Source organism: Penicillium robsamsonii (genome assembly GCF_028829455.1).
Source record: "Penicillium robsamsonii strain IBT 29466 chromosome Unknown utg000007l_segment0_segment0, whole genome shotgun sequence".
NCBI lineage: Eukaryota > Fungi > Ascomycota > Eurotiomycetes > Eurotiales > Aspergillaceae > Penicillium > Penicillium robsamsonii.
In genome coordinates this window covers 586,058-612,206 of record NW_026643225.1, presented here as the reverse complement: position 1 = coordinate 612,206, position 26,149 = coordinate 586,058, and the positions used below count along the sequence as shown (strand labels likewise).

Here is a 26,149-nt window from a genome sequence, read left to right as displayed (position 1 = left end):
ATCATATTTCACTATGATAGCTCATATTGGCCTCCATATTATTCAAGGCAAGAACCTCCTTATATCGCCGAGATATCTCAGCGATCATGCCTTGAATCTTCTTGGCTTCCACAAACTTGAGTCCGAGGATCTCGAAAAGCTGTGTTGCGAGGTCGAGATCGGCGATAGCTCGTGTATTTCTCAGGACGGCGCTAAGGTCATCAGGCTGGGCGGTAATTGCGTAGATTAATGATAGCGTCGCTGTGAAGAGAGCGAGGAAATTCAACCAGTTGTAGGCAAATCGTTGTTGCTGATGCATGCTGAATGCTTGGCGGAGTGACATTGACGCTGCCGTCTCCAGTATTTTGATCCGCTTCAAGTCTGAAACGGGGAATAATGGGGATGGTCTGTATATCATCGCGAGGTGAGTATAGTAATTGAAGTCATACCAGGTTGTGTTGAGATGTGGTACGTTGTTGTTGACGTCGGGGAGCGGGAAGGGCATGCTCCGGCGCCAGTCAAGGAGTTCTTGGTGTAACGAAGCTATTATTCCCTCGCGTTCTTGCGAGCTCAAACTTGCGTCCTTGGCGTTTCTGTAGACCTTCCGCGAAATCTTGCCTGCAATTCTCCGCAGAGATAGAATGTGGAGCGGAACAGCCATCAGCGAGGGCTGGAGGGAGGTTTGAGGGATTATACAGTCGGCGTGTATGCATTCTTCGTCGGCATTTTCAAAGGCCTGTTCTCACTCAGTCAACCATTTTTCAAGAAATCATTTTGCTGTTCATTCACACAGATATCAGACTTACCGTTACATCTATATCGTCGTCATGAATTGCGAACGGTCGGCCCAACGTAATGGAAACAACACTGAGTATTCCTATTAGTCGGCTAAATCTGGAACGAGAGAGGTGATGACAAGAACCTACCGATCCATCATGTATATTGAAAAAAATATCCGCTTGCGTCTTTGTTGCACATCAAGAGGAAACCTGCGATATGACGAGGCCGAATGGAGCCCCATTCCTAAGGCCAGACGGGCAGCCGTGCCAACAAGAAACCAGGTGTCTGCTTCCGTCAGTGCTTGGAATATCAGTCGAATCTCGATCACTCACTAGGACCTAGTTGATTGAAAAAGGAAAAAGAGACCTGGAGCATTATGGCCTCCAAGGCAGACTAGTTTCTCATCAGCTGTGCTGGTCACTGGTGAAATAACTGGCAGGTTTTCCTACCATTTCGTCACTTCCCAGGGCTTGCTCAGAATACTGCATGGCGTTGTTGTAAAAGAGCATTGATTCCGATTCCTCAGTCAGAGTGACAGAAGAGTAGGCAGTGGAACCGATGGCCAGGACCATCCAGATTCTGAAAACGTCGACGGGAGCTTGTGTGGCCAGGTTCTGAGGATTTTGACAGACCTTTTCAAGAGTGTCCATAACCTCGGACCGCTTCAAGATTGGATAGAGGGTATGGGAGTGAGCAAAATAAAAGTCCACTAGCCGCCGCACATGTGTCTCATCATTTGGCCAGGCCAGAGGATCAAGCGTGGCACCAGACCCAGCCAAGTCGGCGAAGAAGAGGTCACCAAACAGAAGCGGATGGGTGGAGATGGACTCACTCAGGTTTTGGAAGAACGAGTCGTTGAAGGGGTCTGAAGGAGAACTGAAGTCCAAGTTATCAATCCCTGTAGTGGTTTCTTGATGGCTATTGAATACAAAGTCCGCCTTATCTGGCGTCAAACGACGTAGGATCTTCTGGGTCAAGTTTGCGAAGGAGAGTCCCGTGGTCGATCCCAAGTGCCGTTCCGCAGTAGCCTCTAGAGAGAGCGCTGTCAATTGCTGACCAAAGGTTGAGGTCTGCTCTGGTGCGGGCCATGGGTTCACAGCAGAGCCTTGTATCAGACCTTCGGCGTTGTCGGCAACGGTAGATGCGCTTTCGACATTGCCTCCAGAAACACCTTGCGAGCTGCATTGTGGATCTACCATCACTGGTTCTTGCATTTCAATGTCATCATAGAGGTTATTGTTGTTTAATACCGGCATAGCCTCCTCGTCTTGGGGTGTGTTACGCTCTTTGGCACTCATAGCCCTCCCCAGGCGGCGAAGCTTTTCTTCCAGACCCTGAACATATCTGTGAGCATGTAAGCAAGCGGCTTTAAAACTACTCAGGGGAGTGGGCGGCTCTATGGAATTTGGGATGAAACGATGGGAGAGACTCATCTCATTTAGTTCCTCAGTTCCTTGCCGTGACTCACTCTATGGGGTACGAAGCTGTCTGGAGATCATCTTCTTCGAAGCTACATCTCACCCGCGCCGAAACACAATTCTTGCACGAGGGTAATAATCTGTCGCACCTCTTCTTCCTTTTGTGGCAGCGCGAGCATGAAGCTCGTGCCCTTGCTGGGGTGGAACCCGAGGTTCTCGAAATAGGAGGAGCTGTGCCGTCGGGCATTGCGGAAGAGATCAGTCGCAATGATGTGTGATATTAAGACGTGCAGTTATTGGGATTTTGTCCCAATACTTCTTATCTAGAGCTTCCCCGCATTCTAGGCCAATCCCAACTCAGGACCTACGGATATGTCCATGGGTATGTTACGTAACGGGTCGCGCTATCACGCTGTCCTTCAATGTTGTCTCAAGAAATATCCCCTTCCCATTTTTCTATTGTTTAGACTGGGGTGCGGTTTTATGTACCCTCCGAAATCATGGGGAGCTACTACTATCGCACCGGTTGTTTTCACGATACAGAAAAAAATATCTTGTTGCTGAGAGTCGATGAATATACCTACCTAACTACGTGGTATTTAAAGAGAACAGCCCGCGTCAATAATCGTGTTTGTGCCTGTCATGCTTCTAGACCTTGCGAGAAGGAGGACCTGTGCTGCCACGTCCTACATAAAACGCCAACGTTAGTTTTCAAGATATATAAACAGCCACAAAATAGAAGATCGCTTACCTCGAGCTCAACAAACCGCTTCAGCTTAGTCTGTTGTCGATGTGCCTCTTTTTGCTCATCCGTAAACCTTTTTGCCCAGTCCTATTCAAGGGGTGAGCTTGATTCTCGTACACCTAAAGTAGGAAATATATTCTTACTGTCTGAAGTAGTCCCGGAGAAACGCTATTCACACGGATCTTTGGGCCCACCATACCGGCCAGGGCCTTGACCATATGTAACTGAGCAGCTTTTGTAACACCATAGGCCTTAGGGTAGATTGTTAGTTGGCGACGTATACCGGAGCCGGGGATATGCGATTGAATTATTACCAAAGAGCTACCCATTCCCCTTACCCCTGCGATTGAAGAGGTGGTTATGAAAGATCCCTCAACTTGCTCGAGGTGAGGCTTTGCGGCATGTAATATCCACAGATGGGACTTGACGTTGATATTGAAGGCTTGGTCCCAGTCCTCTTCATGAACATTATCATCTATGGATATCGTATCACGAAACCTTGACCATCCTCCGTTGGAGAAGAGGACATCAATGCGACCCATAGCATCATAGGTCTCCTTCACAAGACGCTGAATGTCAGCCTGAGAACCTAGGTCGGCACGTATAGCTATGTGTCTGACTGAGTCCAGGTCACCAGCGCTCTGACCCGCTTGTTGGCTGGATAGCTGGGCAATTAAACTCTCGGCTCGCTCAGAATCGGAGTTATAGTTGACGACCACACGATACCCTTCCTGCGCGAAGGTTTTGGCCACCACTGCGCCCAGGCCTGCACTGCCGGCGGTGATGAGAACCACAGGGGATGAAGTCATGACGTGGAATCTGTAAATGTGAATATGGGATGGGGTCTTCGCCTGGATAGAGAAAGCAGAATGCCGTTTTGATAGTAACTGAACTCAACAAGTTATTTAAAAGACAATTAGACAGCTAAGCCTTAAATTCGCCCTGTCTCGGTCGCAACTATGGTGTAGGCTGCCCGTGTCTGTTGTAGGGCGCAGAGATATCAACGATACTATGGAAATTGTCGGAAGTCCAGGTTTACCTTATCGGGTTGTCCATCACTACAGGGTAATGAGTACGGTAGATTGAGATAAAGAATAGATTGATTTCCTCATCCAGCCATAGTATCCTCTTTGATTGGGGGCCGGTGATGAACTATTGGCTAGCGGACTCTCCGATCGTTTTTCGGACTCGTCGATCGGTCCGACGGGATTAGTTTTGTTTGGAATGATAGAGGTGAGAGTGTGCGTGGTTTTTACTAGGAATATGGAATATCTCAAAACATGTGGTTTTTCAACTCTTTTTCGGCTTTTATTTGGGTTTTTTTCAACTTTAACCGACTCTGCTACGTTTTTCAAACCTCGAGCTTTCTACAATGAATTTGTACTGCCAAGATTTGGAGCCTTTCTACACGATCAGTAGTAAGTGATGAGGAAGGGTATTGTAACAGGCGTAATTGAGATGTCTGGCGCGACTTATCTTGACATAATATATTGTCGCTTCATTCTTATAGAAAGATATGATATGCAGTCTAGCTGTGCCTAGTAAAGCATGGAAGGCAGTTTCGTGTAATGAACCATTCAGAAAGTGTTAAGCCCAAGCTCTGAGGCCGGAATTCTAGCTCTGAGGCATGTCTTAAATACGAATAGCTCGATAATAACAACATGACATTGTATACTCTATGCAAAGTCGTTAAATTGATTTATTGGTCTTTCTTATTCTAGATATCAACGACTGCAACAGCCTTGACCTCGACAATCATTCGCGGGTCAGGCAGCTCTCTGACGCCAATGGTGGCTCTAGCGGGTGCACTGTCTCGGGTCTTGAAGACCTTGTTCCACTCCTCGTTCATGCCAGCGTATTGGCTCTCCATGTCCAATATGTACACAACAGCGTCAATCAAGTTGTGGATGCCACCCTTTCCGTCTGTTGCGCCCTTGATGATGTTGTCGATGTTTTCGAGGACTGCCGCCGTTTGTTTGCGAATATCGAGAATGTGCTTTCCGTCCGAAGTCTCAGTGACGCCTGGCCAGGTGCCATCAGGGCGACAGCACGCGGTGCCGGACACGTAGATGGTGCGGTGGTTGGAGAGGGGTGCAAGTCGAGCCTGGGGGAACCTTGTGGCACCCTCGGGGGCATCAGGCTTGACTAGGTATGCTTGTCCGTTGGGAGACATGGTGGCTAAGTGTGGCTGGCTGACTTGTGGGTTGCAGTGGCTTATTGTGGGAAAGAGCGATGGTGACGATTATGGCATTTGATCATCAAACGGGGCTTCTTTAATATTTGAAGGCCGCCCCAGTGACCATGATTAAACTCATCCATATATGGTTCCACTTTCGTGCTCAACCTACGGAGATGGCGCAGCCGATGACGCTGCGCTATATACTTGGTGTCGGGGCGTCCGCCTCGTTTCGCGCGATGATGGCATTGGTCGCATTTTCTGAAAAAGCCACACTATATCCGATCGGTTGGCCACTTCTACCGTCTGTTCTCACTCTATCAGCCGATATCGGGGCGTTGTGGACTGTATAGTTCCTTTTCATCCCTTTCGGGCAAGATCTAGAGGCTGGACCTCGAGAACAAAAGCAGCTGGGATTATAATGGTCGGTGTGCTACCAAAGGCTGTTTTAATTTATCCCGAATTTTCTTACCTTGATTTCAGTGGAGGAAAACGCATTGAAGAAGAAAAAGAAAAAGAAAAAAGAAAGATAGATTTCGCACAACTCATCAATGGCCATGGCTCAACCACCTCCCGGCATACCGGAGAAACTCCCACTTGGTCCAGGATCGAGAGGTACCGAAAAACAACTCGGCGGGAAGACTGCGCATCAAGTCCCTTGCACCATTTCCACGGAGAGCATTGATGAACCTGTCATTTTGGAATATCCCGAAGGAGGCTGCGAGGGCTGGAAAGTGGTACTCGGGAGCTGGCTGGCCTTGTTTGGATCTATGTCTTTTATGAATAGCATTGGAACATTCCAGACCTACCTCCTGCGGAACCAGCTCAGCGGCCACAGTCCCGAAGCCGTGGGCTGGATCTTCGGCGTCTACAATGGTTTTACGTTCCTTCTCGGTATCCAGGCCGGGCCCATCTTCGATGCGAGGGGTCCCCGTGGGTTGATCTGCTGCGGAGGCGTTCTGACAATTATGTATCTCATGCTTCTGGGCATTTGTACAGAGTACTGGCATTTCATGCTCGTATATGGTGTCTTGGGTGGCACCAGTCTCTCGCTCATCTTTGGGCCCGCTATTGCCATTGTTGCCCACTACTTCAACGCCAGACGTGGACTCGCCACCGGAATTGCATCGTCTGGGGGCGCTGTTGGTGGTGTTGTCTTTCCCTTGGTGCTCCAGAAACTGTTTGATACGGTTGGGTTTGCTTGGGCAACCCGGATTGCGGGTTTTGTTTGTATCATCACCTTCGTGCTTGCCGGAATCCTGGTTCGTCCTCGCTTCGCCCCAAAGCGGTTGACTCTTTCGACGGTGCGCCCTGATTTATCCATCTTTCAACAAAGCGGCTTGGCCTTAACTAGTTTTGGCGTCTTCTTCCTTGAGTGGGGTCTATTCATTCCTTTTACCTATCTGACATCCTATGCGCTTGATCACGGGAGCTCGGCAGGCTTTTCTTACATGCTTCTCTCGTTGATCAATGCCGCTGGAATATTTGGTCGATGGGTTCCGGGGTTCTATGCCGATCGGCTAGGAAGATTCAACATGCTTATCCTCACTGTTCTCGGCTCTTTCCTCAGCATCTTGTGCCTGTGGCTACCGACCAAGTCAAGCGAGCCACTTATGGTTATCTTTGCCTTGGTTTTTGGCTTCTTCGGTGGTAGCAACGTTAGCCTAGCTCCGGTATGCGTCGGCCAGCTATGTAAAGTCGAGTCGTTTGGTCGATATTACTCTACGGCATACATACTCGTCAGCATAAGGTTAGTAAAAGCTCTCTTGGATCGCTTTCTCTACAGAACTGATGTACATGGTTAGTATGCTCACCGGTACCGCGTTGGGTGGTAAATTCATCAAGATTTGTAACGGTGAGTATCACGGTGTGATAGCGTTTGCAGCTGCCAGTTATCTGGCGAGCTTCGTTTGTCTCGTTACGGCAAAAGTCTTTTGCTGCGGGAAAAGTAAGATGTGGTCAAAGTTTTGATATCTATTCCAAATATTTGTTCCAAAGACAGTTATGTCACTCGAAATACTATACATTGTCGTGCTAGCATATTTGTGTCAATATGTATTGACAATAGCCTTTCACTAATGGTCGCTATCATTTTCAGCCCCCTGGGGGATCGGAACTGCCGAACGGCCAATCTTTTGCACAGTCACCGGGAAAGACTAACACGGGGTTCGCAGCGCCCAAGAATTGCAAAAGAGTGTGTGGCATCTGGTTGTCTTATCTTTCGCTTAGGCCCCTGCCTTCTTATCAAGCAACGATCCACAAAATATCCCCATCGGACGTTCCGACAGACCACATCATAGTAGGAAGCTCTAGGGCCAATCTATATAAGCTCAATTTACTAGTGCAGGCGTTCTATACTATTGGAGGAAAATGAGTTGCGTCTTATTCAGTCATCATGTCAGACCCTACACCCCAGCACTATCAAATCAACGACTTCACCTTCCAGGATGGGACCGGTCCGACCTCAATCCGGCTAGCCTTCCTAGACATCAACCCGAGTGCGGAGAAAGTGGCCCTTGTTTTAACCTCTTTCCGTGGCCGGCTTCCATCTACCTTAACCTTTAGCCATGGCGCGCTCAGGGAACACAGGGTTATTGCAGTGGCATTGTTTGGTAATGGCGAATCTTCAAGTCCGTCTAATAAGGTCAACTTTCCCGAAACACTTACATACGAAGACTGCGTTCGTGCTCAGCACCAGTTGATAAATTCGCATCTCAATATCCTAACTATTGATGTGGTGGTTGGTTTCTCCATGGGCGGGCAGTGCTCGTACTACTGGACCCTGATGTACCCCGACATGGTCCGGAATGCTGTCATCATCTGCGCCTCGGCTCGTACCAGCCGCCACAACTACCAGTTTCTCGAGGGACCAAAGGCTGCGCTGGAGTATGCTGCCGACTACCACAAAGGAGATCGCAACGAACCCTCTTCAAGGCCATTGGGCGGGCTACGAGCTTTCGGAAAAGCATACTCAGCCTGGTTGACAAGCCCGGAGTGGTTTGAAAACGAGATGTACAAGTCAATGGGATATGAAACATTGAGCGATTGGGATAATGATGCGACTGGGGTAAACTACCGCAATTGGCACCCTGATGACTTGCTAGCCAAGATAGGCATGTGGCAGAGAGCCGATGTCACGCTGGTCTCGGGAGATACATCTATACAAGAAGCGCTGTCACGAATCAAGGCCCGTGTCCTGGTTATGCCATGTTCAACAGACCAGTACTTCCGCTGGGAAGCGTCTGAGAAGGAGTCACTTGCGATTCCCCGTTCAACGTTCATGGTCATACCATCTGCGTGGGGTCATTTGGCTGGACTGGGCTGTAACGCAGCAGATAAAGACTTTATGGATCAGGCGATAACTAAATTTTTGAGGAAGCAGTGAGAAACGACGTGGAGTACATGTGCCCAATATGACTTTGAACAAATTAGACCTCTCCAAAGCCTAGAATGCACAAATCTCGACCGTAATAAGGTGATTAAGCAAAATAGATAACAGTTGTTTACACTAGTCACAGTCATTACCGTTTTTCAACGTTGTAGTTACCCTAAAACATTTAATTTAATTTTGTGAAAAGTCCACTGTGCTCTGGAATATCTCGCGTCCCCGCTCAAACAAAGCCGCAGCCTCGATAAGCTGTTGATCGGCCCAACGCCTTGCAACAATCTGCATACCTACAGGCAGCGGGACATCTGGGTGGTTTTTCGCCGTGGAGAAGCCACAAGGTACATTCAACCCGGGGTGGCCAGTTACATTAAAGGGACAAGTATTGCTAGTCAAGCCAATGGCGACACCGAGTCTTTCTAGGACCGAGGCCCTTCTTCCATCGGGGCCGGTTGGATCTGGGTGAGGCATTGCGACTGTCGGAGCACACGGTGTGATGAGGATATCAACATGGTCAAGAGCAGAATCATACGCAGCTCTGAGCGCAAAGACCATGCGATGGGCCTTGGCCTCCAACCCTGCTTTGGATGACTCCCTAGCGAACTTTTCGCTTAGCATGATGTTGACTACAGCTGGATTGTTGCATGTCAAGGTATCATATGTCGCTTGGGATGGAGGCCATTTGATCTGTGTGTGCGGCGACAGAAAAGAAAGGTGACCAGAGGGGTTCCCTTGACACAGGTAATTGGACATGGAGGGCCGGGTTGCCGCTGTCCAGATTGCTGGACCTTGCTGGTGCATTGGAATAGACACCTCGCAGACAGAGGCTCCGACAGCTTCAAAGTATCGGGTTGCTGCCTGGAAGACAATATCTCGCACATCGGCAGCAACCCCAGGCATGTGGAAAGATTCTTTCAGTAAGCCAACCCTCAGCTTGTGGCCAGGTTTTGGCGTAGACTGGATCTCTTCCCTGGCCTGGAGCAGAAGTTTCAAGTAAGGCTTTACACAATGTACCAAGGGGGTTTCAGGGCTCATCCGCGGGTCGTAGCCATCGTAGCCTGCCATGACCTGCAACAGCGCGGCGACATCTTCAAGCTCGGTCGCCAGTGGGCCTAGGTGGTCGATCATGGGCGACATGGACCCTGCACCGGTGTAGGGGACTAGACCGAAGGTCGGTTTTAACCCGTAAAGGCCATTGTAAGAGGCCGGGATTCGCACTGACCCAGCCTGGTCGGTGCCAATAGCCAACTCCACAGTCTTGCCCCATGATTTATCGCTCCTTTTGGATGCCAGGCGATGGGCAGCAACAAGAACTGCAGATCCGCTGCTGCTTCCACCGGCCGTGTGGTTGTGCAACCGTGGATTGTGAACCGGGCCTGTCGCCGAGGTGAAGGACAAGGGAGAGGCACAAAAGCTTTCGCAAGTAGATGTCCCTTTGATGATGCCACCAGCCCCAAGGATCCGCGAGACCACAACTGCGTCAACAGGGGAGATGGGATACCCGTCGGCCTGAGGAAAGAGTGACTGGGGAACTCCAAGAGTGGTTGGTAGCCCTCCAACAGATATGTTGTCCTTGACGGCAACGGTACGTCTACTCAGTAGGCCGCTAGCGGGAGCCGCAGATCTTAGATCACATTGATGACTCCAGCCGTTGAAAGGATTTTCGTCCGGTGTTGGCTTCCAAAAGCTCCGATGTTCTAACGTTTTGTGAGGAAGCAACTCTGGCGCAATGTAGTCAGGCGCATTGTCGATGCTTCCCAGGACGGTCTCAAGCGACCTCAACAGAGTGAGGTAATCCTGGGCATCTTTCTCATCCAGGGTATCAACATGGAGCTGGGCTGCGAAAGTCTGTAGGTCTTCTTCACTTATGTTGGAGCTACACCGCCTGTTAGGTGTTGAAATGATCCACGCTCATGTCCGGAGGTTGCTTACCCTGCACCATCAGAGATCGATACGATAGACATTGTGTCTGACAATTTCCTCAAGCTTGAAAAATTCCGAGCGATATTGCGAGATATTACAGTTCCCATGTAAGCAACGGCATGGAGATACTACTTCAGAGAGTGTTGTACTATGTGATATCTTTGGTATGTCGGCTCGTCCGACGGAGGTTGAATCCCATCGGATAGACCCACCCTCCCAGATACCAAGATATGCAGCAGAGTCAGGGCGAAGTGCCTTGAGCTTATCGTTCATAATTAATTCAATCTCCGTGGCCATTGAATGATCAATGCCTTTGTATGCGGTTGGAAATTAACCTCAGGAAAGTATGTCTATCCATTTGATATATTATTAAATTATATGCAATACTGTCAAATAGGCCAAGAACAACATAGCCATAACGGGACTAATGGGCTTAGATTAATGGCATGTGCGAAACTATATGCAAAGTGTTCATTTGACTGATAATCGTCCCATTCATGCACCAAATTACTTACTTCTCTACATGCTTTGCCTTGCATTATTGGCCATTAGCAAGCAGGATACGGCCTCCATCAACGCAAAGCGATATTCCGTCCACATACGCCTAGACATGACATTAGCATTGTTCCAGCACCGTAAGATAAAGCATGTCAAGCTCGAACAAGGCTGCGTATACTTACTCCCGCACGGCTGACGAGGTACAGAATAGTGCCAGCAATATCGTCCTCGATTCCAGCTCTTTTAGCAGGAACTTTGTCAAAGAGGGCGCTGAAGACATTCCCTTTCTCCCCAACAGGGTTCATGTTGCTAGGAACAACTACATTGATCAGCATCTGGGTCCATTCATATTGGGTATCAGAACGCCGTGTTTCACTCACAGCCTGGGTTGATTCCCGCCACTCGCACATAGAAGCGACTGAATTTGGCTGCCAGCAGCTTAACTAGGTGATCAGTCGCGGCTTTACTCGTGGCATAACTCGTTAGGTCCACGTTTGTTACGTTGTGCATGCTTGCGCATGAACTAGTTATAACCACCACTCCACGACCATCACTTCGACCAAGCCGACCATTGGGTAGTTCAAGACGCGAGGCAGCCTCTAGCAACGGGAGAAAAGCCACGGAAAGGAAGTAGTGGGCAGTGGTGTTGACACAGAATGTGTCAGCCCAGTCCGAGTGTCGCGAGGACCACATAGAAGCCTGCAGCTCGGACAAAGATGCCTCTGACACATTGCATTGGATGGGTGGGTCTCGTCTTATGCCTGCGTTGGAAATGAGCATATCAACGTGACTCTCTCGCTGGCTGACCTGAGCAGCAAGATCTTGGATGGCTTGCTTGTCAGAAACATCGCAGGGGATTCTAGGGTTGACATTTAGTATGGCTTTAATGATTTTGGATATCAGTGTTATCGTCCAAACCTACGCATATGCAGATCCTCCAACTTCCTTTCCAAGTTCGTTGAGCTCTGTCACCCTCTTGTCAATCTGCTCACTTGGTAAATCAACGAGGTACACCTTGGCCCCGTTTGTCACAAGACCCTATTATACCAAAATTAGCTATTTCTTATATTCCAAGTTGGCATAATAAAATGAACTTGCCTTGGCAATCATAAAACCGAGGCCACTGCTGCCTCCTGTCACAACTGCCACGTACCCCTTGACCCCAAACAAGTAATTCGCGAGAAGAGAAGACATGCTGATAAGGTAGTGGGAATGGGATGTGTTGTGCTGACACTTTGGTGACTTATGAACGTAGCCAGCTGTGGCACTTGTGCTACTTAACAAGGGTTTGATAAGCGCTATATTTCATGTCGGAGGGGCCGACGAGTAGGTCAACGGGGAGCCAATCCCAGGGACCTTCGGGTGATTCCCAGGCGCTGTATTATAACGCGACCGTGGCTAGCTTGAGTTTATCATTTCGGTCTCAGGGAAACATCAATCATATGTATTGAGTGTGGGGGTTTCCAGTGATCGGCGAGGTTTGTAGCTTCTTTCCTCCGACCCCAGTCAACCCCAGATTTGCTTTACTTTACGTCGCGGTTTTTCAATGGGTGATCGGCGCTTTGCAAAAATATCACGCTATATCGTGCTAGTATGCTGGTCATCCGGGTAGAGAAGACCGCGCACAACATTCAACATCCTGCAAGCTAAACATCGTATGTCCATCCACACAGCCATGGCCATAACTTGAATCCCTCATATCCTTTTCTTCTGCTTATCCCTTTACCTCTTCCACTCTCCAATACACATAAGGCGATGTGAAGAGGGTTCAAGATTCCAAAATACTCAATAATGCCTAGCCGTGTCAGGTCTCTTGCAGCCCATGAACAGACTAGGTGTATTCTAAGATGATTCGTTGGCTATGAGTGACCAGATTTGCATTGGATATATCTTTCAATATACCTAACATCAACAGCTACAGCTATAATTAGCACACATAGTTTGTAAAGTATCAAGATACGCCCCTTTTATCACATAACTACCCCCATATGGTTCTTCACATCAGGCTCATTGTATAAATAATGATATTCTTTGTCCCGATTGCCTGGGATATATCCTGCACACCCCAAAGCTTCAGACTCACACCAACAACAGCATCCAGAAATAGGATTATTCCTTGTAGTGCTCGCTGGTCCTCTGCTCAGCGAGGTCCAGGCACTTGGCTGTCATTGCCGTATCCCTGGGAATGAGCTTGATCTTGAACTCCCTGGGGATAGCAACCAGCGCTGTCTTGAACTGGTTGTACTCGACATAGTCGGTATTGGGAGGACTCTCTTTGCTCGCCACAATCTTGTATGACGACAGAATCCTCACCAACGCAGAGTACAAAAGGCGAGAGGCGATGAACTGGCCTGAGCAAGCACGAGAACCAGTTCCAAAGCTTAAGTGATCCAGGCCAGCACTGGTAGCCTCCGTGGGAGGGCTAATGGTCTTGAGCCAGCGCTCAGGGTTAAACTTTCCAGCGTCGGGTCCGAAATGATCAACATCTGTAAAAGTTAGATCGTGACTATAGTAAATAAGACGGAAGATCTTAGCTGATAATCACTCACCATGGTTACCCGCCTGGGCATTGATCAAGATCATAGTCTTAGGGGGGATGATAGCACCATTCCAATTGACCTCGGAGACAGTCTTTCGGGGGAGACTCAAGGAGCTAACGGTGTAATACCGGCCAGCCTCCTTGACAATGGCATTGATGTAGGGAATCGTCTCCTCTTTAAAGCACCCAGTCCAAGCATCGGCTCCATCAGGGTAATGGCGCTTGATGTCCTCGTATGCCCGATCCTGCCACAACTGTCCTTCCTCGGTCGACAGAGATCCAATGCACGAGGTTAAAGTTCCGGGGATAGTCTCGAAACCACCAGAAACCAGGGACAAGCAGATGGAAGAGACTTCGACACCAGAGAGCTTGGTTTCCTCGTCCTTGAGGATAGCGGCAGAGATGCAAGGCTTGTCGGTGCCGGCCTTGATCATCTCACGAACCTTATTCAAGAGGTGGTCCAAATAGACGTCACGTCGCTTTCGAAGATCCTTTGAACGGGCATTCTTTTCATTGTTGGGCAAATATCGAAGAGCCGGGATGTAATCCTGCAGGTTCTCAGAGGCGCTGCGCAACAAGGAGATAGATGATCCCACGTGCAAAATCTCACGTAGCAGGTCGTCATAGACAGCATCCATACGAATGCCGTAGCAGAGGGTCAGGGTTGTGTTGAGCGCGTATCGCTGAATGTACGGGCGAATGTCAATCTCGATTTGACCGTTATTGCTGTCCTTTTTCATGTCTCGCATGATGCAGTAGCTCTCGAGGTCAAACATAGGGTAATAGTTCCTCAAAGCGGGGCGACTCAAAGCCGTTCCAGCAGCCTTGCGCTTTTTCTTACAGGACTCATCCCAGGGTGAAGATCCGATGGTGAAGCCCTGGGTGCTGCTGATTACGCTGTGGAAAGTGTAGAGCATGGGACGATCAATGACTGCATTCTGGTTACCGAGGAGCATCTTCTTGCAGTCATCAAACGAGTTGACAACGACGGCCCTGGTGTTTCCCAACTTGATCTGGAAGACAGATTGGTTGTGCTGGCGCCACCATTTCTCTAACACTGTAGCATGGTCCTCACCGAGCTTGAGCAGATGACCAAATAAGGGAACAGCGCCAGGGATTTCTGGCAAGCCCTTGATGTGAGGAATGTCGGTAGCATACAGCACCTATCGAACTTGTCAGCAAATGGACAGTGAAAAAAAACTAGCAATGCCCATCCCGGGCATACTCAAAAGTACAACTTACCGTGTAGAGCATATAGGTGAGCAGCACTACTATGACTGCCGTCAAGACTGGTCCAGCATGTTCCTGTTCCTTAAGCTGGTGCAATTTATAGCCCAGCCAATCGCTACCTCCATGGACTTTGGCGTCCATGTTGGGTGGATATACAAAGTGTTGAGCGCGGTTGAAAGACAGACAACCAAGAGAAAATGTGTTGTAAGTGATCGAGATTCGAGAGGGTAGTGGAATGATTTATTCTTTCATGACAGATATCAAGAACTCGAACCCGCGACTCTTCATATGCCTTTGTTTCCCGCTAGGACACCATATCTCCCCTCAGTTGAAATTCGCAACGCGATATTTTTTAGTGGCGGATGATCCGATGGCAGTCAAGGTCCACTACCGCTCTCGAGATTAGGGAAGTGTTACATCGGCACTTCCGACGCGATGTCGGCCGCGGGCGCACTCGCCATCCAATCTATTTCTTTTTGTAAAACAAGCTATTTTATTGTGGGGTATACCAAGTTCCCACGACAAACCGGATCGTTTCTTTTTCCTGATCGTTTCTTTTTCCTATGTCCTCACAATTGCAAAATGGTGGTACGAAATCATATGGCAAATGAGCACAGATTTTGAAATAATAGACGTATTATGATTAGCAGGGAGCGCCAGCCTGGTACACTACCAGCACGTACTCACACCAGGCTACGTTGGAAGGTCTCGGATCACGTCGACATCGCGATCGGGATTCCCGACCACCAATTACGCGCAAATCAACGATTCTCGCGGCCATGAGACGTGCGAGATCGTCGGAGGTTAGTGTTAGGTGGCTTTGATAATATATTCTAGTCAATGAGAGTGGTCCAATGTACGTCCGTGAACTTATCTGGGGTGCTTCAGCAGCCTTGGCAGCCCCATACTTTCTCAGGCTTGTTGATAAGAGTGTCGAAACTTTGGGAATGAACTATTATAAGATGGTGTAAACCAGCCATAACGTTCAATTTACATATGTCCTACTTTGAGTCATGAATAATATCAAGTCAGATAAACACGACGGTAATGAATCCGATGTGTACCAGACAATGTCGACAGTCGAGTCGCTTGCTGTAGAGCAGCCGCTCCACCGCCCATCTACCAAGCGAGATCTTAACGCACGCCATGCACTCTTCATTGCCTGGGGTGGTACTGTTGGGACTGGTCTCTTTATCACCACTGGCAAGACTCTTGCGACTGGTGGACCAGCCTTCCTCGTCGGAAGCTACATCTTTATATCTATCTTGGTATACTTCATTCTTACGGGAATCATTGAGATGGCCACGTTTCTTCCCGTCCGCGGAGGCTCCATGAGTCGGTATGGTCACCTCTTTGTATCCAAGAGTCTCGGGTTTGCCATGGGCTGGCTCTACGTCTACTCTTTCGCCATACTGGTTCCATTTGAACTTACTGCATGCGCTATCCTCATAGACTTCTGGCAACCAGGTATCAACAGCGCAGTTTGGATCACCATTTTGCTGGTCTTGTTGGTCATTCTCAACGTCCTTCCAGTACGATTCTACGGCGAAGCAGAATTTTTCTTCACCGGTGTGAAACTCGCCACCATTATCGGCCTGCTTTGTCTTTCGTTCATATTGTTCTGGGGAGGAGGTCCTGACCGCAACAGGCTCGGATTCCACTACTGGAAAGATCCTGGTGCAACAAATACATTGATACTGGAAGGTGATGCTGGCAGGCTCATTGCCGCTATCGCCACTGTCATCAGTAGCATCCTTCCCTTCAGCTTTACGCCCGAGATGGTGGTTGGAACGGCGGCCGAGATTAAAGACCCGAGCAAAAATGTCCCAAGGGTAGCGAAACATTTCACCTGGCGTCTGGTTGTTCTTTTCGTCGGCAGTGCCATTGGTATTTCGGTCATTTGCCCTTCTAATGCTGCCACCCTAACGAGTGGAAGTGATGCTGCGTCCTCACCCTGGGTTGCAGGTATCAAGCAAGCTGGAATAGTCGATTTGGACAGCATCATAAACGCTGTGGCGCTTATAGCAGCCTGGTCAACGGGTAATGCATTCCTTTACCTCTCTAGTCGATCCCTTCACTCCATCGCTATGGAGGGTAACGCTCCTCGAATCTTTCAACGCTGCACTGCAAAAGGAGTGCCCATCTACGCTGTGGGGGCAACATCCTGTGTGTCTCTCCTGGCGTATATGACACTTAACTCCTCCTCGGCGACCATCTTAAATTGGCTTTTGAACCTAGTCAACACCGGCGGATTTTTGTCCTGGGTCTGCTGCTCCATCACATATCTTCGCTTTCGAAAGGCCTGCGAGGTTCAGGAAGTTCCAAAGTCAAAGCTAACACAGAGGTCCCCGCTACAGCCATACACTTCGTGGATTACGCTCGTTTTGTTCAGTATCTTATGTCTTTTGAACGGTTTCACGGTCTTTTTCCCGTCCGAATGGTCAATTGCTTCTTTCATGTCAGCATACATTGGGTTACCGGCATTTCTCATCCTGTATTTTGGCCACAGATTCACTAATTTTAAAGAGCCTTGGGCCGTTCCGTCACATCTTGTGAATCTACAGCTTGACCCAGCGGAATTGGAGAATAATTGATGTATCTCAGCTGGAATGGGAACTATGTTATGAATACACCTGGACTTGAACACAGTGCAAAAAGTTTCAATCCCCTTAATGCGGAGCAAATCTAAGAGTTCAGTAATTATCATATTCAATACTTGTATTGTGAGCCGGGTCATCGAGGCCTGATGCAGACGACGCTACACACACGAAACGTATCGGGGTGATTACTTGTGTACCTTGACGATACGTTGTTTGCTCAAAGTACTAGTCCAAGTTTAATATACAGAAGCCCGTGGCGATAAAATTAATATCTCCGTATTATAAATGGCAGCAAGAAAGTACTGGAAACATCTTATCTCTTGATTTGCTGAATTCCTTCGATTCTTCATACCATATTTACACATCTTTCCACCCGCACCTTCCATGAAATATATATTTGAACAGACTTTGCGCATGTCTTAGTCTCACTACAAAACGGCATCGAGAATACGTTCTACAAGGTCGACATTGGAGTTTTAAGCTGTCAAATCCCAGGTTATCTATGGAAAAGTCTCTTGCACAAAGTGACTATGCTTTTGTTTTCGCCTTTTTCTGCTCTCTACCTATGAAGCTGAGAGGGGTGACGAAATATCTTCAAGGTATCTGTGTTGTAAACGGAATATCTGAGACCACCAAAAAGGACCTCTAGAAATATACCACAAGGCCGCGTACGCGGCCGTCTGTTCTTGTTGAAATTGAACAGAGAGATGTTGGCATCAAAAGCTCCACTAAATCGCGACCACGTGACTGGATGACATAATCCGCGCTACTGGGCCCGTCGAATAAAATTTTGCGATCCGCTTTCTCTTTTCCTTTTCTTCTTCACTTCAAAACATATACACGGTCCCCAACACACTCTTGTCGATGGAATAACCTCACTCTATCTACATATTTTAGTTTAGGGACCCAGACCGAAGAATGCTCGTTCTAATCCCGCCCCCTGACATGCAGCCAGAGGGGAACGGGTTCGCTTTTGAGCCAACATCCCCAATTCTTTTGATATGAATCTTGCGATTTAGTCTTGCAGGTGTTTTTATTTGATATCTGTGTTCACTCGCAGGGGCTAGCTTAGGCTGGCACTGAAATCTTGATGCTTGGGTTCCAACCCTGCGAGGCACTCAGATCCTTGCAACTTACATGGTCATCTCCTCCAGACAGGGATAACCATATTCGCATTTTTTTACCCACTGACCCCTATATAGCTAGATAGATGTAAACAGCCTTGGCATCTTCGAAGTCTTGTCCGTCATATCTTGATGTTTGAGGTCAAAAAGATGCCAAAACTAAGCCCTCACAGTTGGATACGTCCTTCTGGAGACTCCCTCGTGTTACGTCCGCTCCCTCTATGGGGCTGTGCGTGTCAAAGTAGGGAGATACATTTCACGTAAACAGCTATATTCTGAATAGTTATTGTGACATTGGAGAAAATACAAGGAATGCTCCGTCGTTGTGGAATGCTGGATATGCACCTCGCATCAGTCCTTGCTAGGGGCTCGTAGCAAACCTTGATCGAAGACCTGCGTCTCCATCCCTGTGGACACTTTGTTCCTGCATTTTGAGTAGTTGTCTGATTAAACCCCAAAAGAAAGCTCATGAATCTGCCCAGGTCCTCAGTATCTGTTTGACTAAAGCGAGCATGAAACCTGCTGAGCGCTCGGGTATAACTAGGTTGCTGGAGGAGTCAAGACATGAGTATGCAATATACTACAGCTTTCAATATGGAATGCGGCAAGTCATTATGAAGCATGGCCCACATAACTGAATCACTTTCCGTCACTTCTGTCCACTGATTAACTATCATTGTAGACCCCTTGGTTGATCCCAAGTTCATCATTGCCTCCAATGGATATACTTCGAGACAGGAGGCCCTAACGTCCCGACCAATATGTAGGTGAATGGATAAAATATTTCTCCAGGCATAGCCATTGGGTATGACAAAAGGGCTAATGAAATGAAGAGGGTGAAACTATTGTTATTTATCCCAGAGGAGTCAGAATACCACACGACAACGCGCGGCAGCTAGTCGTAACAAGGCTCTGAACCATAATCCCCCTTGGACTGCCATTGCCTCCATGATATAATCGAAGGGGCTGCGTTTATATAAATCCAACATATCTCTCGCAGACCCAAGCCTCTATTTCTCCCAGCTGTCCACCTACAGCAGTCACTCATTTGCTAAACCATTACCTCTTACACTCAGCGAGACAACTATCTGGACACATTCATTCCCTTGATCCATATATCCTGCTTCACATTTTCCATCATCCACCATGGCTCGCTTCAGTCTCTCATTCATCTCCGTTTTCCTCGTTCTCGCGGTCCTTGCTCTCTCCATGCCCGCTAAGCGTGATGGGCAAGCTCCCAGCCAACCGCTCAGACTCGATGGTGTTGTTAATAAATTGACGGTAAGTCACCCAAGGAGAAGTCACCATCAGCGGTATCATATTGACCAATGAACTCAGCATGCCACTCGGTCGACGGATGAAGACGACAAGGATATCAACGAAAAGCAGAAACAGATGGCCAAGATCGCTTCGAAGCTGGCTGAAAAGGCCGGCACTGGGAGCGAGCCTACTCCTTCTGCTACCCCTACCAGCGAGCATAAGGCTAAGTTTACCGGCATGGGCAAGATTCCCGTGATCGGTGGTGTTATCGGTGATACCCTCTGATCCACCAAGTATGAAGATCAGGCATATGAGGCTCGATATGAAGCTGGCGCAGAATCTGTGATTAGCGCAAGCATCCTTGCGTCGAGGCTAGCTGGGTGATATTTATTTTCGTTGTTTACTTTGTTTGCAAGGGGAATGGTCAATAAGATCTTTGTCAGGTTCCACGCTTAATTTGATATGATTAGTTGTATCACCTTTCTGTTGTGTCTCGTTGACAACCTGTACGTGATAAATCTGCGCCCGCTAGTGTGATAATTGAAGAAACACATCCCCGTTCATCTCCAGGCCGTTGTCGGATCATGAACCTTTGTCGCGGCTTGCCTGTTGTTGGCCTTCATGAAGTCCCGTGTAGTAGCCTGCATAGTACCAGGACATCATGAGATTCTTTAACGACTCATCTTGGACTAGAAGTATGAGTTAGTTACTTGAATCGACGTGTCTCGAAGGCGAAGCATACCATTTGCCGTGACTGCATGAGGCATCGGGATAACAGGTGTGGAAGCCGCAGAGTTCGAACCATCCACTGGCTGAGAAGGCTATATATAGTTAGCAAGTCCCTTGGCGAGGAATACATCAATAGAATGGCAATATACCTCGGGAGCAGACTTAGAAGTTTGCTCATCAATGGTTATCGAGATATTCTCATCATCAGGCTTAATGGCATCATCCTGTGCGGCTTTAGTGCGTTCACTATCACCATGATGCACAGCTGGAGTAACAACAGTGCCTTCTGCTTCTTTCAAGATATCCTCAACATTTTCACCCTTGGCGTGAATGCTCCAATAATGCTGCGGTCAGGTTAGATATCGGTCACGTGAATTGGAGAATTGGTGACTGACCTGGTATTCTTCGACAGCATCATCCCACGACTGAACTAGGGCAGAATCATCCCAGACCTCTGCATGTGTCAAGGACACCTTTTTATTTTTCCCCATGATGCTGGCCCATTTGGGGTTGGAGGTTATTGAGTTGGAGCAAGTAAACATCTTGGCGGTAATCGTGGTAGAGATGGCTCACCGCCTTCCGCGCAAATCAGAGAAGAAAAAAAAGTTTCCCGCAGATGATTGAGCAGCATACAGTCTCCAATTCAACACAACAAAACCTCAAAATGGCCCCTGATAAGAGAGTTTCAAAGCGCAAGGGTATGTACAATGCTTGGGACTGGTGGAATTTATTTTCATTTCACTAACGCTACTACAGCTGCGCCTGTTGCCGCCGACTCACCCGCCAAAAAAACCAAGAAGGTCGAGGCCAAGCCTGCCGAACCAACCCAGGAGCCTGCTCCTAAGTCTATCTTGAAGAAGAACGAGAAGGCGTCCAAGTCTAAGGCAGAGAAGGCTGCTGCGCCGGCCAAGACCAATGTTGAGTCCACCCGCCAGGTCAAGCCTCGCAAGCGTGCTGCCGACTTCCTTACCGATGAGGAGACCGAAGCGCCTGTCGCACCTGTGAAGGTTGATAAAAAGACCGAGAAGAAACCCGCCGCTAAAAAGTCCAAGAAGGAGGAGGCTGAGGCCGCCCCCGCTCCCAAGAAGGCTGATGCGAAGAAGGCCGCCCCCAAGACCAAGAAGCCCGAGCCCGTCGTCGAGTCCGAGGAGGAAGGTGTCGAGATGGATGCCTCCCCCGCTGATGAAAGCGAGGCTGAGAACGAGGGTGATGATGACCAGACCGAGGCTCTCATCAAGGGCTTCGAAAGCAGTGGCGACGAGGATGAGTCTGATGGTGAGGGTTACAAAGAGGGCGAACCTATCCCCAAGGCCCCCGATACCAAGAAGGCCGAGCGCAAGCTCGCCAAGCAGCTGCGCAAGGAAGGCCCTCCCGAGGAGCCCGGCACTGTCTACATTGGGTAAGTTTCGACCGCAATTTCTGATCAATTTGAACCATCTAACATCCCATTCTCAGACGTATCCCCCACGGTTTCTACGAGCACCAGATGAAGGCCTACTTCTCCCAATTCGGCGAAATCACCAAACTCCGTATTTCGCGCAACCGTCTGACTGGCCGCTCCAAGCACTACGCCTTCATTGAATTCTCTTCCACCACTGTCGCCAAGATCGTCGCTGACACAATGGACAACTACCTCATGTATGGTCACATCGTTAAGTGCAAGTACGTCCCGAAAGAGCAGCTGCACCCCGAGATCTGGAAGGGCGCCAACCGCCGCTTCAAGGTTACGCCATGGAACCGCATTGAGAAGAAGCGTCTCGCGAGAGGAAAGACACGTGAGCAGTGGTCGAAGAGCATCGAGTCTGAGCAGAAGAAGAGAGAGGCCAAGATTAACAAGCTCAAGGCTCTCGGCTACGAGCTTGATCTTCCCCAGTTGAAGAGCGTCGATGATGTCCCCATTCAGGAGGCCCCCAAGGCTGTCGAGGCCGCCGAGGCCACTGAGACTATCGAGGCGGCCACCGAGGAGCCTGCCAAGGCCGTCGAGGCCCCCGCTCCTGTTGCGGCCGCTGCCGAGGCTCCTGCTCCTACCGATGATACCCCCAAGAAGGCCAAGAAGGGCAAGAAGACAGAGACACCCAAGGAGGCTGCTACAGAGACACCAGCAGCTAAGTCTCCTGCTGCCAAGTCGCCTGCCACCAAGGCGAAGGGAAAGGCCACCAAGAAGGCCACAAAGACCAAGTCCAAGGCGTAAACGGGATCATGTAAAAATTGTTTGTAATTTCATTCATCAAGCCTTTTTGTCAAATGCATTGTGTTTTTTTTCTTTCATCAATAAACTTCCTTTAGTAGATGTGGAGCCTAAACTAGCAATAACAAATCACTAGAAAAAAAGGTGAAGGACGTAAGAGTATGGCAATGGTTGACAGGGATTTCCCAGGTTAATAGGGTCTGTCTTCTCCCCCTTCTCTCTCTCTCTCTCTCTCTCTCTCTCTCTCTCTCTCTCTCTCTCTCTCTCTCTCTCTCTCTCTCTCTCTCTCTGCCTGTCTATTTATCTACATTTCTTCCTTCTAGCAGTGAGAAAAAAAAAAATCCATAATTTTCCGCCAACATTTTTGCTCGACAATTTACTTCTAGATAATTTATTGCCCTCCGGAACATCGCAAGCCCTAAGCCGATGCCACACAGGCTAGTCCCAACCAAGCCTAGCCCCATCACCTGACTAGCGCGAGAAAAATAAAAGCTTTGCCGCGAAGATTCCTTTTCCTCTTCTTCTCTCAACTCCTCGCTCAAAGAATCGCATTCAAAGCTCACGCACAAAAGGAAGCATCGCTCCCTTTTCCAATCTTGCTTTGGGAGAAAGTCCCCGGACACCCTGCGCTTTGGGTTAAACCAAAGTACCAAGCCAGGCACTGCGGAAACGCGCCGCCATAGAAGCAATTCGATAGCGGCTTACGCCCTATTCCTTCACGGCATCCCGTGCCACCCGACGGTTACATTTTAAGATGTCTCTGGAAACAATGGGGTGCGTGCTGGGTGTTGGAGGGGGGAAGGATCGGTGGTAAAACACCTTTTCTTGTATTGGGTTGCCTTTCGTCATGTTCGGATAGTCATGCGATTGCCTCCTGTCTACTTTTTCGGAAGTCGATAGAGGTAACTCAATGGGGCTCATTCTTGAGGCGAGGAGTTCCCATGTCTTTTTTTCTGGAGTCTGTAGCTTATGGCAAAGCGGTGATGAGATACTGTCTCGTCGCAGAAGCCCTGTCACAGGGGCCGGACTCTTCTATCTTGCCATAGGCTTTTTTTTTATTATTGTTCGCGTGATGATATACCAATCATAGAGTCAAGCACAGAGACCCCAAGGGGTTGTTGACGATAAACGATTTAAAATTATCTGATGAACATTCTATATAGCCTGTTTTTCAAAGTCGAGCAGTCCAAATACCAATGCAATTGAAATGAATGATTATAATGCAATATTCATATTTAAATCGTAGCATTTCACTTCGTATAATACAACCGGTATCCATGCAATAATATAGCCATGATCATGTTTTCACGTTCACTGTGCCTTGCCCTCAGCTTCAACAGGCGCAGCCTCCTGTTCCTTCTGGCCAGCCACTTGCACCAGCCATGCTCCCACAATCTCGGCGACGAGCGCAATGGTAGTCGCACAGACATTGCTCCAAACCTGGATGCTCACGGATCCCAACGGGGCGCGAGGGAAAGACAGAATCCATTCAACGTAGTAGGGGAACCATGCCTCGGGGAGCGGGAAGACAGGTGTCTTCGAGTACCAGAATTGCAGGAACATCTTCAACCCGTTTGTGCAGAGCCAGCGGGCGATCTTGACGGTCCAGTCGAAGGAGGATTTCTGCGAGGTGAGCTTCTTGTCTGTGGAGAGACAAGGGTGTTAGTAGTCTGGTCAACAGGAATAACAAGGGCATCTGTAGTATTGTGCGAGTGATACGTACTCAGCGTCTCGTATTCCTCCATGGTCTTGTCATGTCGTCTTCTGGCCTTCGCCCACTTCGCAAACTCATCCTGGGAGCTTGTGCTGTTCATTTCGTGCTTCTGCTCGAGTACTTGGCGCTTCAGCTCCTGCTGTTTGCGTGCAGTTCTCGAGGTTGGCGTCGGCATTTTTAGGTAAAGGAGCCATAGCTGTATGCCAAAGAGAGCAGGCGTTAGCGTGTGGAATCACAATGTAGGTGCGCGGCAGAGCTGGGAAGCTTCTCAAAGGTCATAGATGGGTGTAGGTTGGAGACGTACAAGGCTATCGACGGTACTCGCACCGATTGTGTTGACCAGGTAAATTGCGATGTGCACGAAGAAGACCGTAAGGACAAGGGACAACATCGTGGCGGGGGTTGGCAAGACCGAGATGAGGCGTTGAATGCGACGGCGTAGGCTAGGAGAGCCTGGAAGAAAGAGGCGGCGGCACAGTCGGCAACCACGCACTTCTCTGGTAGCTCTGCTGGGGTGAGATAGGAAATATCCTGGTAAGATAAATGTTGGTTGCTGGTTGAAGGAGTGAATAACGTTCCTCGTTGTGGAAAGGTTGGGAATAACAGCGGACTTGGCCTTTCCGCCTTCACTGTATCACGGTCTACACCATTCTGTCTACCACTTTGCTTGTGGCAAGACAATAAATTACGGAAATATTTTGAACGAAATATGATGAGGACTTAACAATTATTCTTCCCAATTTCCACCAAACAACCAAGCCCTCAAATGTCCAACCCAACAGATGCATTCGAGGACCTTGTCCGTATCTTCTCATCTAGAGACAACCAAGTCCTCGAGATCGAGATCATCCCATCAAGCCTAGGTGCTACATTCCTACAGGATGGATGGTCACTGGGATTAACCAAGAAAGCTCTAGTGCAGGCCTTTATGGTCGCGCGACAGCTCTTCTTCGACCGATTAATGCCCATGTCCGAAAATGACCTCCAAATCACCTTTACCGCAAACGCCCAGTCCAGAAATACAGACTCGGCTATTACAGAAATTATGCTCCTCTTCGACTGCGAGCACCTTACAGCCTGTAACTGGCGCAAGCGCCGACTGCAGGCAGCCATGGCGCATTACCCTGTTATTCCAGACCAGACCTCAGCCGCAACGGAGTTTTTAGAAGCCGAACTCACGCTCATGTCGAGCTATCAGTGCTCACCACTTCACCGTCATACCAAGTCGCCGACGCTATGGCATCACCGACTGTGGGTGATTGTATATCTGCTTCAAAGACAGTATCGGAGCCCCGAGGATCTACTTAAGCTGCAACAGACAGAACTGGATATTGTCCTCCGTGCTGGAGAGCTGCATCCCAAGAATTATTATGCTTTCAATTATATGCGACAGTTGGAAGTGCTTCTCGCTGCCACAGTGGAAAAAACCACTGGACAATCCATGTGGGAAATCCGTTCCGCGCAGTCAGTTACTGAACGGGTGGTTGATTGGTGCTTGGCTAATCCACGCGATATATCGGGTTGGAGCTTTGGCCTCTACGTGTTGAACAAGTCCCCCGAGCAACATATTCGAGTGAATGCTCTTGGGAGAGTGGTTAAGTTTGCGCTTAACGTTGGATGGGAAGGCGAGAGCCTTTGGACGTTTGTCGACCAAGCATCGAGACAGTTCGGGCTTCAAAGCGTGATTGAGCATACCATGCTATTACATTGTGATGAAGAAAGCAGAACTCGTGATCCCCAAATGATTCAGGACAGCCAACAGAAGTCATGGCAGACCTGGCTGGCCCGGGCGAGAGTATATTGGGTCGTAGATGGCCAAAGGCAAGATATATGACCGGATGTGATATGGATGTATGTATGT

The 26,149-nt window shown here is 48.8% G+C and overlaps 14 protein-coding genes across 14 annotated transcripts; 7 read left to right on the top strand and 7 right to left on the bottom strand.

Annotated features, from left to right (window-relative positions):
* Window position 1: 1 nt before the first annotated feature.
* Window positions 2-3,731, bottom strand: N7447_010517 (uncharacterized protein; the record flags this gene model as incomplete). Its single annotated transcript, XM_057234779.1, has 9 exons — window positions 2-715; window positions 786-846; window positions 906-1,044; window positions 1,092-1,152; window positions 1,209-2,103; window positions 2,274-2,408; window positions 2,832-2,863; window positions 2,929-3,009; window positions 3,066-3,731. The coding sequence occupies 9 exons, from the start codon at window positions 3,729-3,731 to the stop codon at window positions 2-4; spliced, it is 2,784 nt and encodes a 927-aa protein (XP_057080999.1).
* A 908-nt stretch (window positions 3,732-4,639) lies between these two features.
* On the bottom strand, window positions 4,640-5,095 carry N7447_010516 (RidA family protein; the record flags this gene model as incomplete). The annotated part of the gene is made up of 1 exon (XM_057234778.1): window positions 4,640-5,095. One exon carries the CDS (start codon window positions 5,093-5,095, stop codon window positions 4,640-4,642), a length of 456 nt encoding a protein of 151 aa, XP_057080998.1.
* A 554-nt stretch (window positions 5,096-5,649) lies between these two features.
* N7447_010515 (MCT family MFS transporter) lies at window positions 5,650-7,069 on the top strand (the record flags this gene model as incomplete). Its single annotated transcript, XM_057234777.1, has 2 exons — window positions 5,650-6,848; window positions 6,904-7,069. The coding sequence occupies 2 exons, from the start codon at window positions 5,650-5,652 to the stop codon at window positions 7,067-7,069; spliced, it is 1,365 nt and encodes a 454-aa protein (XP_057080997.1).
* Window positions 7,070-7,493: 424 nt separating this feature from the next.
* Window positions 7,494-8,483, top strand: N7447_010514 (uncharacterized protein; the record flags this gene model as incomplete). Its single annotated transcript, XM_057234776.1, has 1 exon — window positions 7,494-8,483. The coding sequence occupies one exon, from the start codon at window positions 7,494-7,496 to the stop codon at window positions 8,481-8,483; it is 990 nt and encodes a 329-aa protein (XP_057080996.1).
* Window positions 8,484-8,660: 177 nt separating this feature from the next.
* N7447_010513 (Amidase) lies at window positions 8,661-10,447 on the bottom strand (the record flags this gene model as incomplete). The annotated part of the gene is made up of 2 exons (XM_057234775.1): window positions 8,661-10,359; window positions 10,416-10,447. 2 exons carry the CDS (start codon window positions 10,445-10,447, stop codon window positions 8,661-8,663), a joined length of 1,731 nt encoding a protein of 576 aa, XP_057080995.1.
* A 497-nt stretch (window positions 10,448-10,944) lies between these two features.
* Window positions 10,945-12,098, bottom strand: N7447_010512 (SDR family NAD(P)-dependent oxidoreductase; the record flags this gene model as incomplete). Its single annotated transcript, XM_057234774.1, has 5 exons — window positions 10,945-11,010; window positions 11,087-11,223; window positions 11,285-11,763; window positions 11,827-11,942; window positions 12,003-12,098. 5 exons carry the CDS (start codon window positions 12,096-12,098, stop codon window positions 10,945-10,947), a joined length of 894 nt encoding a protein of 297 aa, XP_057080994.1.
* Window positions 12,099-13,013: 915 nt separating this feature from the next.
* On the bottom strand, window positions 13,014-14,814 carry N7447_010511 (cytochrome P450; the record flags this gene model as incomplete). Its single annotated transcript, XM_057234773.1, has 3 exons — window positions 13,014-13,390; window positions 13,454-14,606; window positions 14,686-14,814. 3 exons carry the CDS (start codon window positions 14,812-14,814, stop codon window positions 13,014-13,016), a joined length of 1,659 nt encoding a protein of 552 aa, XP_057080993.1.
* A 422-nt stretch (window positions 14,815-15,236) lies between these two features.
* On the top strand, window positions 15,237-15,644 carry N7447_010510 (uncharacterized protein; the record flags this gene model as incomplete). Its single annotated transcript, XM_057234772.1, has 3 exons — window positions 15,237-15,261; window positions 15,324-15,476; window positions 15,511-15,644. 3 exons carry the CDS (start codon window positions 15,237-15,239, stop codon window positions 15,642-15,644), a joined length of 312 nt encoding a protein of 103 aa, XP_057080992.1.
* A 42-nt stretch (window positions 15,645-15,686) lies between these two features.
* N7447_010509 (uncharacterized protein) lies at window positions 15,687-17,267 on the top strand (the record flags this gene model as incomplete). Its single annotated transcript, XM_057234771.1, has 1 exon — window positions 15,687-17,267. One exon carries the CDS (start codon window positions 15,687-15,689, stop codon window positions 17,265-17,267), a length of 1,581 nt encoding a protein of 526 aa, XP_057080991.1.
* Window positions 17,268-19,543: 2,276 nt separating this feature from the next.
* Window positions 19,544-19,942, top strand: N7447_010508 (uncharacterized protein; the record flags this gene model as incomplete). The annotated part of the gene is made up of 2 exons (XM_057234770.1): window positions 19,544-19,678; window positions 19,736-19,942. The coding sequence occupies 2 exons, from the start codon at window positions 19,544-19,546 to the stop codon at window positions 19,940-19,942; spliced, it is 342 nt and encodes a 113-aa protein (XP_057080990.1).
* A 297-nt stretch (window positions 19,943-20,239) lies between these two features.
* N7447_010507 (uncharacterized protein) lies at window positions 20,240-20,928 on the bottom strand (the record flags this gene model as incomplete). The annotated part of the gene is made up of 4 exons (XM_057234769.1): window positions 20,240-20,346; window positions 20,400-20,478; window positions 20,536-20,730; window positions 20,782-20,928. 4 exons carry the CDS (start codon window positions 20,926-20,928, stop codon window positions 20,240-20,242), a joined length of 528 nt encoding a protein of 175 aa, XP_057080989.1.
* Window positions 20,929-21,050: 122 nt separating this feature from the next.
* Window positions 21,051-22,577, top strand: N7447_010506 (RNA-binding protein; the record flags this gene model as incomplete). The annotated part of the gene is made up of 3 exons (XM_057234768.1): window positions 21,051-21,084; window positions 21,143-21,785; window positions 21,842-22,577. The coding sequence occupies 3 exons, from the start codon at window positions 21,051-21,053 to the stop codon at window positions 22,575-22,577; spliced, it is 1,413 nt and encodes a 470-aa protein (XP_057080988.1).
* A 1,308-nt stretch (window positions 22,578-23,885) lies between these two features.
* N7447_010505 (guided entry of tail-anchored proteins factor 1) lies at window positions 23,886-24,679 on the bottom strand (the record flags this gene model as incomplete). The annotated part of the gene is made up of 3 exons (XM_057234767.1): window positions 23,886-24,217; window positions 24,298-24,484; window positions 24,593-24,679. The coding sequence occupies 3 exons, from the start codon at window positions 24,677-24,679 to the stop codon at window positions 23,886-23,888; spliced, it is 606 nt and encodes a 201-aa protein (XP_057080987.1).
* Window positions 24,680-25,054: 375 nt separating this feature from the next.
* On the top strand, window positions 25,055-26,122 carry N7447_010504 (uncharacterized protein; the record flags this gene model as incomplete). Its single annotated transcript, XM_057234766.1, has 1 exon — window positions 25,055-26,122. The coding sequence occupies one exon, from the start codon at window positions 25,055-25,057 to the stop codon at window positions 26,120-26,122; it is 1,068 nt and encodes a 355-aa protein (XP_057080986.1).
* Between the last annotated feature and the right edge of the window lie 27 nt (window positions 26,123-26,149).